The following is a 12,140-nucleotide window of genomic DNA, read 5'->3' on the forward strand; positions in this document are numbered from 1 at the left end:
GAAGACTGAAATTGAGGATGAGGAAGAACCCTAGTTGTGACACAACAAATAAAAATACAACCTTGCATGTGACACTATAGAAGGGAACACACTAGTTTGATGGAAAAACATATTGACACTGGCAGAAAAGTAGCAATGCCTCTTTTTAATGCCACATTAGGCTATGTCAGTCTTCTCCAATCCAATCCTGACACTTAGACACTTGATTCAACTCATCATCAAGCCTTTGATAAGTGGAATCAGGTGTGCTAGTGCCAGTGGTGTAAAGTACTTAAGTAAAAATACTTTAAAAAGTTCCAATTAAGTATTTTTTTAGGATATCTGAACTTTAATATTTATATTTTTGACAACTTTTACTTTTACTTCACTACATTCCTTAAGAAAATATTGTACTTTTTACTCCATACATTTTCCTTGACACCCAAAAGTACTCATTACATTTTGAATGCTTAGCAGGACAGGAAAATAGTCAAATTCACGCACTTATCAACCGAACATCCCTGGTCATCCCTACTGCCTCTGATCTGGCGGACTCACTAAACACGCATGCTTCGTTTGTAAATTATGTCTGAGTGTTGGAGCATGCCCCTGGCTTTCCGTCAATTTAAAAAACAAGAAAATGGTGCCATCTGGTTTGCTTAATATAAGGAATTTGAAATGATTTATACTTTTACTTTTACTTTTGATACTTAAGTATATTTTTGTAATTACATTTACTTTTGATACTTAAGTATATTTTAAACCAAATACTTTTAGACTTTTACTCAAGTAGAATTTTACTGATTGACTTTTACTTGAGTCATTTTCTATTAAGGTAGCTTTACTTTTACTCAAGTATGACAGTTGGGTACTTTTTCCACTTAGGTAAAAACAAAACAATTTGCACACCTTTGGGTCCCCAGGACCAGGATTGGGAAAGATTGGGCCATGCCATTGTGGTTGAATCTCACCATCTCCGAACATGTATGTTTCCCTAACATTACGCATACAGTATTAAACCAATGGAAGTGCCAGGATGGTGCAGACTGTCTCTCACCATGTCGGGGTGTTCCTGCTGGTCGTGGTGGGAGGTGGTGAAGTGCTCCAGGACCTCCTGGTAGTCGCTGAGGTTCATGCTGTTGCCGTTCACCTTCAGGATACACTGACCTGGCTGGAGGCCCGCTGCCGCCGCCTCTGACCCTGAAATCACAAGGGGTCACACAAGGGTCAGGGATCACATTTAGATATGCCTCAGGGTTGTCATTGTAACCGCAATGATGTCATACTGTACTTGACAGAGTTTTTTATTCACCCCCCCAAAGAAATTGTTATAATATACTGTAAGTATTTTTTTAATCTAGTCCTTCATGTAAATATGTATTTTATTCAACGTAACCTTTATTCAATTAGGACATCCCATTGAAAATATGAATCTGTTCATTAGAGAAGACCTATCCAAGGCCATCATCCTCAAATAAATAGATATGCACACATGAAGACATACATGGGTATAATAATTTGGTCTTCAAATAACTCCTGGTAACACTTTAGCTGTGCACTAAATTAAGAACAGATCTTCCTGTCCCATTTTAAAATACCAGGCCTAGCATCACTTTCCATGTCATCCACCTCACACAAAGCACGCAACGCCATAACTTCAGTTTAGCAGCAACCCCCTCCCAGCCGTCAAGCAGGGCCCTGATTTAGGAGAAGAGAGAGTGCCTGGAGAGTCTGACGTCATTCAGAGACAACTCATATGGGCCGGTAGGAACCCCACATTCCGCAGCCTGTGCGTGTGTGTTTGTGTGCATTTGTGCGTCGGAGAGAGTGAAGCCAGGTCACAGTGTGTGTGAGCTCCCTCAGACATAATAAAAAAGAGGCGACTCTCCGGGTCATGACTCCTTCTCCATGGATGCTACAGAAAGGAGTCGGCCATTTTCTCCTACCTCCTCTTCCAGCTGTTTTACACATTTGGACCAATCCCTCGCTCACAACTCAACAGTGGTAAATCTTCTTCTTTCGCTTCTTCTTTTTATATGATATAAACATCTGCCTAGCAGGCAGCGTACCGGGGGAATGTGGCCCAGGTGGTTTTATTAACAAAGACAAGTTAAGTTCTGTGTGTGTAGTGGGAGCACCGTCTTTTAGGATTTAAACTTTGAACACTAGTGGACATGTGGTCCTAAAAAGCAGAGCCTCAGTAAAAGGGAACTGAAGCTGACAGGTGCATGGCTGGCAGGTAACTTTAGAGAGCGCCAATCAAAGCGGTTGTTACTCACCTTTCCTTACTGCATGCACATGAGGTGGGGCGGAGCCACAGAGTTTGAAGGACAGGGCATCTGGAGTGTCTGGAATCTTCACAATCCTAAATCAACAAGAGAGTGAATCAGACCGGCCAAACCCTGAGCCTGTGTGTCTAGTTAAGCGCACGTGTGTGTGAAATTAAATTGTGTGTGTGCATCTGTATACGCGTGTGTTCATGTGTGCATGCTTGTACTGCTATACTGTAACTCACTCCTTGGCCTTGGTGTTGACCAGCAAGCGTAGGGAGCGGCGGATGCAGAAGGCCTGATTGATCATGGTCTCCACCTCCTGGAAGGGCCTGAGGAACACCAGGTCCTCGTTGATGGTGAAAATCTTCCTGCCTGCCTGCAGACCCGCCATCTGGAGGGGAGGACGGAGAGGAAACAACACCGGTGGAGCGTCATAGGTTGTCTCATCATTTCATGCTACATCAGTGGCTATTTTGTTTTCAGATGTAAAATTGTTTGTGAACAATTTGACCATATTTCACTTATAAAACCTGGTTAAATAATGGGAAAAGCATTAAAATAAAATCTGAATTATTTAAAAAACGCTAATGAAGAAGGGAAGATCTGACCGCCATTTGCGGGGCATTAATGCATATTGAACTGTGATGGGTTGCTTGCATGTTTCTGATCATGTCAGAAGAATAATGCAGCCTCTATATCCTCTCTGGCTAGCCCAGGACCCAGGGACCAGATCTGCTTGGCTTTGGTTGCCTGGGGTGTTGGCTTTGGAGGACAGACCAGATTAGGGACAGACAAGCACAGTGGCCCTCTGAGTATATGTGTGTGTGTCCATGTTTGGTATTCTCCCCCTGACCCTCCTGGAGTCCCTGGCTCTCCCAGGGTTTTTCACTGGGCCCTGTGAATCAGCTGAGCCTCATTCACAATGCTGGCACACACAACACACACACACAGGCTCTGTGTCAGCCAGGACCTAACTAAACTGCCACTGTCTGGAGCGGAGAAGGCGAGGCGATAGAGGGGGATGAGGAGTGAGATGGAGGGGACAGGGAACAAGGGAGGGGAGAAAGAGAGTAGGGGACACAGAGGAAGTGTGAGAGGTAGGGTTTAGGGTACAACTGTAGGACATAAGGCGGGAGGAGTGAGATAGAGTGGGCAGGGAACGAGGGACGGGAGTGAGACCGTAAGGGACACTGAGGGACAGTTAGGGAAGGAGTGCAGTAAGGCTGTGTTACTCAATCCCTTCCCTCAGGAATCCCCAGTCGTTGTTCCATCCCAACACTAGTTCCTCTGATTCAACCAATCAACAATATACCAAGACCCTGATTAGTTGAGTCAGAAGAGAGGAGAGAAAGAGAGTTGAGATAGAAGGCTGTCCTCCCATGAGGCTGCAGACAGAAAGACAGATAGAAACGTGTGCAGGCGCGTACATACACACACGTAAGCACACATGCACACAGAGCTGGGATGTCGTGTTGTGGCGTGTGGTGTCATTGAGGAGAATGTGAGAAGGCATGTCTAATCTAATACGGCTAATCTGATCCCCACACTGAGAATAGAGCCCCTGAGGAGAGGGACAGGCAGAGTGACACCACCACCACTGCCTGAATCACTGGGACTAATGGGCTCTGTCAGTGAGTAGGAATAAGCACAAGAAGTGTGTGTGTGTTGTCTATGTGTGTGTGTGTGTGTGTGTGTGTGTGTGTGTGTGTGTGTGTGTGTGTGTGTGTGTGTGTGTGTGTGTGTGTGTGTGTGTGTGTGTGTGTGTGTGTGTGTGTGTGTGTGTGTGTAGACTCCTCACCTCGGCGTGAGAGCCCCTGGTGACAGACTTCACCACGATGGCCTTGTTCTTCTCCTCGATCTCAAAGCCATAGTCTTCTTCCTCAGGGTGGATCTATGGGGAGAAAAACAAACAATACAACCAAGGAGCTTAGAAGGCATTGATTGACATTGATTAATTCATTAATCCACTGCATAAGATGAAGGAACCAACAAAATCCAGATATTTTCTCAGGCAATCACCGCGCGGTCAATGATTTATTTGGGACTATTCCATTACCGGGCACTAACGCGAGCATCGCCAATCGCACGGTGGGGGTTATCTTCCTGCTGCAGAGTTGTGATAAGATGGCTATCGCTAACGCCCGTCTGAGGAGACTGCTAAAAGGAGAAAGGCTAAACAATGGGCTCTGCAGCGTCAAGGAGCTGTGTGTGTGTGTGTGTGCGTGCGTCGGTCTATCACTGCAGTCATGGCTGTAGGGACTGGGAAGGATTAGCATTTGAGCTAATCATCAGGGATGGGGCGTCTCCGAGCAAAATAAAAATGTCTACTTCCTTGTTCGTTCTACTAAAGAAACGCTAGAGAAAGCTAATGCTCTTATGTTAGCTGGACACAATGTAGCTCGATGTAGCTCCCAGTTTCCCGCCCTTTTCTGAGGGGGGTTCGACCTTTACTCTCATTCTTCTAGCACCTGTTGGTGAATGTCACGGCGGAGAGTCGCGCAGTGTTGATGCATCGATCAAGAGAGAGAGAGACAGAGTGCGCGAGAGGAAGGGATCGAGAGAGAGAAAGAGTGTGAGAGAGACAGAAAGTTAGATGAAGAGATAGAGAAAGAAATATAGAAAAAGAAAGAGAGAGAGGGAGAGAGAGAAAGTGAGAAGGAGAGAGCGTGAGAGGGAGGGAGGGAGAGAGTGGAGAGGGAGAGAGAGAATATGAGGAGAGAGAGAGGGAGAGAGACAATGTGAGGAGAGAGAGAGGGAGAGAGAGTGGAGAGAGGGACAGAGAGAATGTGAGGAGAGAGAGTGAGAGAACGGGAGAGATGGGGAGCCACACACACACACAGGCAAGGCTGTCTCAGACACACACAAAATCAACACAGTCAAACAGAGACACCGCCATGTTGCTTTCCGCCGTGGACCCTACTTTTCAAGTAATGAGACAGCTTTTCTTCAGAGTGCTTGGGGGGTCACTTTATGGCAACAAACATGTCCAATCAAGGGTGAGATGGTTAAAGGTCAGAGAGACATTTCTGGCAGGCCTTTGGAGAGCTTCGTAATTAGCCTCTTCACACATGGTAGGGGGGTAAATCAAGTCTAACTGCAGCTCACGCATGGAAGCTTGTACGTGATGGTTCCTCTCAAGGAACATATTTTTCAAATTACCCGAGGAGAAAAAAAAGTATCCACAATGTCCTCCTATGCATTTCAACCGAACTCATGACCATTTGTGGGTGTCGATACGTGATATTCCTTACATATTGTAGATTATATTTCTATTTTAGCCTTTTAGCGTTTTAACGGAATAAATGTTAGTGATTGTTCAGTTTGACTATGAGCAAACCATCTGATGAGCCATCAAAGCAACTGATCTCATCAGTTTAAAATTGTTCTTCCTGATGCTCGCCTCTTATGAGACCTCCACACACACACACACACACACACGATTTCTAAAAGACAACGACCATTAATATGCTGTTGGATCAGAAGGACTTCAAAGCCCTGTCTCGTCTTCAAAGGCGTAAGGAGGAGATGTTTTGAGCTGCAACAGACACAGGGGATGAGATGTCTTCAAATGCTCTCTGGTACCCACATCCAGATGTGGTTCAGGTCTTCACACGTACGCACAGGCCTTGCGGAGTGGAGGACAGGACATGGCTGTTTCCAATCATGCCCAGACCTCTGGGTAAGTCAAAAACCTATTCCTCTAAATAACACTGCGTGGTAGCTTATTGGTACAGCAGCGGACAAACCATGCAATGAATTACTGACAAATAACTATGTCTAGTGCTGTCATGATCATACACAGGTGCATGTGTTCATTTATGTGTGAGTGTGTGTTCATGCCTGTGTTTACTTACGTTCATGCGTGTGTGTGTACTGTAAATGTTCATGCATGTAAGTGGGTGTGTGTGTTCAGTGTGTGTGTGTGTGTGTGTGTGTGTGTGTGTGTGTTCGTGTGTGTGTGTGTTTGTGTGTGTACATGCGTGTGTGTGTGTGTGTGTACATGCGTGTGTGTGTGTGTGTGTGTATACGTTCATGTGTGTGTGTAATCACGCTCACCACCAGGGACTTAGCCAGGATGTTCTCAATGAGCTTGAAGTCGTTGCGCAGCAGCTGCTTGCTCTTGGAGCTCGTGCCTTCCATCTCCTCGTCGGCGTAGAAACGGAAGAACTGCGACTCGTCTTTGAACTCGCTCTTCTCCAGGACTGTGAGAAAGAAAGGAAAAGGAGAAGAGAGAAGTGGTGAGCTGAAGAGAAATGTGGGTCACTGCAGCTTTAAGCAAAGTCTGCGTCTGAAAAGGAATGGCATCCTATTCCCTATGTAGTGCATTACCACTGGTCAAAAGTAGGGCAATATATGATACACCCTTAGTCACCCACTTGGACATTCATTCACTGTCAAATGACCAGCTGCTAATTCAAAACAGGTTGGGGTGAAAGACTTGCTTTAAAGTTGCAGTGTGTGTGTCATATAATTTCCTAGGCTATACCAAGGAAATGCCAGTGGAAACAGTACCGTCAATTAGTGAAAAATTGCTTCCCCAATCGGCTCTGTTGTTCCCTTCACTCAGGTAACATGTCTGTGTGCCTGTGCGTGTCTGTATCGAGCCAGCAGCGGCCGATGGTGGCTGTGACAGGTGTCAGTCTGTCTACCTGTCTGTCTGCCTGTCTCTCTGTCAGAGTGAAGGGTTGTAAAGAACAGTGGTATCTGGGGTAAAGGTACCCAGCTGTATGGGAGACCATCTGGTCGGCCAAGTGGAACAAAATCAGTCAAATGGATCTGTGCTACACACACACACACAATCTGGCACTATGCCAAAACAATTAAGCATAGGGGGCATTTCCTATCGGTCAGACGGTGAATCCTTTGAATACCTTTAATACCAGCTATTCAAGTTGTCAAGAAACTCCCAACACACACATTCCCAATCCACAGTGAGAGACGCACATACACTTCCACTGACGCTAAACTGGTGTGCCATTGAAATTGGCGACTGCTGTTATGAGTGTGAGTGTGCAGTAAATTGGGGAACTGAATACCCCAGGAAAGCACTGAACCCTTGCATAGCATCTGTTACTTACTGCAGTGTTCCCCTGCTATTACATAAAGTAGACAATGTTGAATGTTGTATGAAGCTTTGCAGGGCACTTGCGACCCGCCTAAGATTAAATATCTAGGAGAAACACTGTGTTGCTTGTTGTACAGTGCTGAGAGGGGGAGAGCGAGAGAGAGAGAGAGCGAGAGATAGGAGAGAAAGGAGAAAGATACAGGGACTGAGAGCATGTATACGAGAGAAATATAGAGGGAGAGAGAAAGAATACAGACATACTGACTAAAGCTGGAGTGTGTGAAGGGATAGCTGAGGTCAGGTGAGAAGAGACATGCTATGCACTCAGCAGGCAGAGAAGAGACGTGTGAACTTGAAAAGGAGAACTAGCCAGCAGATGGCATCCGGGGGTGTGTGTGTGTGTCAATACTGTATTAGTGTGAGTGTGTGTGTGTGAGATTGTGTGTGTGTGCGCGTGTGTGTGTGTATATGTGTCTACTATAAGTGTGTGTGTATATGTGTAGGACGTGTAGTAGATTGGGCTGGTTTGAGGGCATTCTAAGTTCACAAGGATATAGCTAGCAAGCTAGGGAAAGTCTAGCCTAGTTAAATCAGAATGAGCCCTGCACTCACTATTGTTTCACTGGTGAGCAGAATATTCAGTCTGGTTTAACCAGGTTAAGGAAGACCTTTAAGAGTGTTCCATTGTTCAATGCTGCCACGCAGACTGTGAATGTGGAAATGCCAAGGGTTCAGGGAACACTGCAAATACTGTTGATGTTGACAACAGAGTGTGGTCTGATTGTGGTATATGGTCATCTGACTTGAGTCCATTGTACGGATGTGGGAAAATCTTCTACGTGTACTGACTGACTGGCATAAATTTGGCAAGTCCTAACTTCCACTTTGGTTGAATTTTCACTTCATCAATGCATGATTAAGTGAGAATTTGACATAAGTTGAAGTTAGGGTTCGTCCCAATGTGAATAGGAACACCTTTCAAGTGGCAGTTACAGTATGACACAGTTAAGAAAACATAATGCATTACCAGGTGTTAATGGTTTATAAGAAAACAACTGTACAGGAATGACAACTGCCTCCTACTGTATGAGGAATTAAATGGTAAATGTTGAATGTTATGTTTTGATTATAAGATAATTGATAACCGAATCTAATAACAAGAAGTATTATTATGTACTCTGGTCAGAGAAACACTTGAACCCAAGCAGCAGAAACTTCATGCAAAAGTGGTAAAATAAGGACCTTGCCCTAGTTTTGCAGACCCACATTTCCCTCATTATGGTTGTAAATGCATTGTGGCATGGTGTTGTGTGTGTGTGTGTGTGTGTGTGTGTGTGTGTGTACAGTATATCACTCAATGATGTGTAACACGTGTTGTCATAAATGAATTCTATGAAATGATGTTACGGTCCCCGACCATCGGCTCAGGGGAATATAAGCCTGATGAAAAAAGTAACGCAATATCCCTGATGTACTGTATGTCATTCAGTCAAGTAACACGTGACGCATGTGTGCTGTACTGACCATGGTGCATGAAGCCATTGTTGCACAGTCCGACCCCCAACGTCACCGCATCCTCACGCGTGGAACAGTCACCCTGGGAAACAGAATGAGGCACAATCAAGCATGTCACCTGCTTAGACTTGTTGTTTTCACCTCTTAGACACAGTGGGGAGCGCTGATGGGCAGCCACTCCAGTGTGTGTGTGTGTGTGTGTGTGTGTGGTGTTCCTGTTTGTGTACACTGTACCTGTGACAGAAGCCAGTCGACCAGTTTGCTGGCAGGCACCACAGACTTGAAGGTTTTTAAATGGTGGTCTCTGTCCCTACAAGGGAGAAGGAGACAGTGGAATAAGGATATGGTTTCAAAGCAAAACACATTCAAGCAAGCAGGTGCACACAAGCACATTTCCCAGAACCTTAAAGATGTTATCAATCACATGAACAAAATTACATTATGCCTTACAGCAACTGTTTTGTTGTTGTTTTTTCATCTATAAAATAATTGTATTGAAAATATTTCCTTCATTGTCCCTAAAAGGGAATAACTTACACCACCACCATTTTCTATTCAGAGACATCAAATAATACATAATATAATACAGTTATGATTTTCACATCAAAGCATATACCATTTTAGGTTTGGAAAGTTCACCCTGAGACGGTGGTGGGTTTTTAAGTCCCTAAGAAAACTGACTTCATGTAACAGCACATTGTCTTTACTCATTTTCCTCACATTTTAATGTTGTGAGCCATATGTATACCTACATAATCGAATATACACAAGTCAAGATATCCAGACAGAGCAATTCAAACTATTTACAACATGTAGAAAGGGATCTGAGCGATCATGGAGTACAGGCCTACATAGGCTATTGCAAAAAATAAACAAGAAGCATCTTTAAAAATACATTTGCTTTGTTTTCTGTTTTACTTCGACAAGCAATTAAATAAGGCATATTATGTATTATTTGTATGTTAACAATATTATGGCAATGATAATAATAAATAAAAAGTCACATTAAAACCAAAATACCCTTTAAAACGACAGCTTAAGATAGGTGCAGTAGCTTTAAAAACGTTCAAGAAATTGTACATTTCCTAGAGTTAGAATCTTGAAAGTCAGCTCGACATGTCAGATTGCATGCCACCAGCTATCATCATTCGTGCTTTCTAAGCCTTTCATATGTTGTCATTAATTTCTCTCATTTGGTCCTTTCTTTCCCCATTAGGATAGTACACTGAGTGTACAAAACATTAGGAACACCTGCTCTTTCCATGACAGACTGACCAGGTGAATCCAGGTGAAAGCTATGATCCCTTATTGATGTCACTTGTTAAATCCACTTCAATCAGGGTAGATGAAGGGGAGGAGACAGGTTAAAGAAGTATTTTTAAGCCTTGCGACAATTGAGACATAGGACTGTGTATGTGTGCCATTTAGAGGGTGAATGCTATTAGGCCACACTGTGGCCATGGTTACAGACACCTGCGTGTGTCCTTTGAAACGATATAAACTAGTGACCCACAGTGTTTGTCATTATACCCTGATGAAGACAGCTTGTCTGTCGAAACGTTGGTTATGAGGTTATTAAATTATTGCATCTGAGCTACTAGAGTGTGCGGCTTTCCTTGCCTACAATAATAACAATTATATATAATAATAATAATAAAATAAATGATTATAAATACGAAAAAATAAATACAATTCCAAAATTGCATCTTACCTGAATAGTGAGATGCACAGTAGCCTGAATGCACAGTGGCCTGAATTTGGCCATTTGTATGGTCAAAAAAAGATATTCTGCAAATGTATATCATGTAAATGACATAGAATTGCATGAAATGCGTTTATAAAAAGGCAAACTAAATCCAGATCCTGCTAAAACAAAATCCCGATATGTGGAAATCCTAAAAATATGTCTGCTCAACTGAATGCCATGATGCAAATGTGATTATAGATGCATGCAATGCTTTATTATGAAGGGGATTCCAGCACCCCCAACTCAAAACATCTTCCCACAGCTATGAAGACAATTGCTTAACTCTGCAAAATTGCCCAACCTCAGCTCTTTCTACGGTCTCTGATCTCCCAATGCTGAGCCTTTCAACTGCTCAACTACTGTTAAGGCTTGAGTGACTGACTGTCTGATTGACTACTGTATTGCACACACACAGCTTTTGTTTTCACAAGCAATTGGCAAGATTGGGCACTTGTCTGCACAGAGACCATTCAGCAGAGATGGCGCCGGAGAAGATGGCTGCCGTTTTACAGCCCTCTAACCAATTGTACTATTATGTGTGTTTTTTTTGCGTTATTTGTAATTTATTCTGTACATAATGTTTCTGCCATCGTCTCTTATAACCAAAAATAGCTTCTGGATATCAGGACAGCGATTATTCACCTCGTATTGGACTAAGATTTTTTCTTCAACGAGTCGGACGCGAAGGATATCCTACAGACACCCGACAAGGCCCAAATCCCCGTCATTCACAGGAGAAAGAGACAGAGATATCGTGGACGTAGGTCGGGGTGCCTTGTAAGGATCCGACGGCGAACGAGTAAACTGCCTCTTCCATCAATCCTATTAGCCAATGTTCAATCATTTGAAAATAAATTAGATGACCTACGATTACGGTTATCCTACCAACGGGACATAAAAAACTGTAATATCTTATGTTTCACCGAGTCGTAGCTGAACGACGACATGGACAACATACAGCTGACGGGATATACGCTACATCGGCAGGATAGAACGGCTGACTCCGGTAAGACAAGGGGTGGCGGTCTGTGTATATTTGTAAACAACAGCTGGTGCACAAAATCAAATACTAAGGAAGTCTCGAGGTTTTGCTCGCCTGAGGTAGAGTATCTTATGATAAGCTGTAGACCACACTATTTACTATATTTTTCATAGCTGTCTATATACCACCACAAACCAATGCTGGCATTAAGATTGCACTCAATTAGCTGTATAAGGCTATAAGTAAATAGGAAAACGCTCATCCAGAGGCAGCGCTCCTAGTGGCTGGGGACTTTAATGCAGGGAAACTTAAATCCGTTCTACCTAATTTCTACCAGCATGTTAAATGTGCAACCAGAGGAAAAAAAAACTCTAGACCACCTTTACTCCACACACAGAGACGCATACAAAGCTCTCCCTCGCCCTCCATTTGGCAAATCTGACCATAACTCTATCCTCCTGATTCCTGCTTACAAGCAAAAACTAAAGCAGGAAGCACCAGTGACTCGGTTAATAAAAAAGTGGTCCGATGACGCAGATGCTAAGCTACAGGACTGTTTTGCTAGCACAGACTGGAACA

General features: G+C 43.7%; 1 protein-coding gene across 1 annotated transcript in view; it reads right to left on the bottom strand.

The window, feature by feature from the left end:
- Positions 1 to 12,140, bottom strand: part of LOC121538247 (phosphatidylinositol 3,4,5-trisphosphate-dependent Rac exchanger 1 protein) — a 119,835-nt gene that overhangs the window by 27,836 nt on the left and 79,859 nt on the right. Inside the window, exons 14-20 of the mRNA XM_041846094.2 lie at positions 9,067 to 9,142; positions 8,842 to 8,914; positions 6,309 to 6,454; positions 4,051 to 4,143; positions 2,495 to 2,643; positions 2,259 to 2,344; positions 1,037 to 1,179 (exon numbers count right to left, since the gene is read on the bottom strand). Coding sequence (XP_041702028.1) covers positions 1,037 to 1,179; positions 2,259 to 2,344; positions 2,495 to 2,643; positions 4,051 to 4,143; positions 6,309 to 6,454; positions 8,842 to 8,914; positions 9,067 to 9,142 — 766 coding nt within the window. The remainder of the gene's footprint in view (positions 1 to 1,036; positions 1,180 to 2,258; positions 2,345 to 2,494; positions 2,644 to 4,050; positions 4,144 to 6,308; positions 6,455 to 8,841; positions 8,915 to 9,066; positions 9,143 to 12,140) is intronic.

This window comes from Coregonus clupeaformis, chromosome 24 (genome assembly GCF_020615455.1).
Source record: "Coregonus clupeaformis isolate EN_2021a chromosome 24, ASM2061545v1, whole genome shotgun sequence".
NCBI lineage: Eukaryota > Metazoa > Chordata > Actinopteri > Salmoniformes > Salmonidae > Coregonus > Coregonus clupeaformis.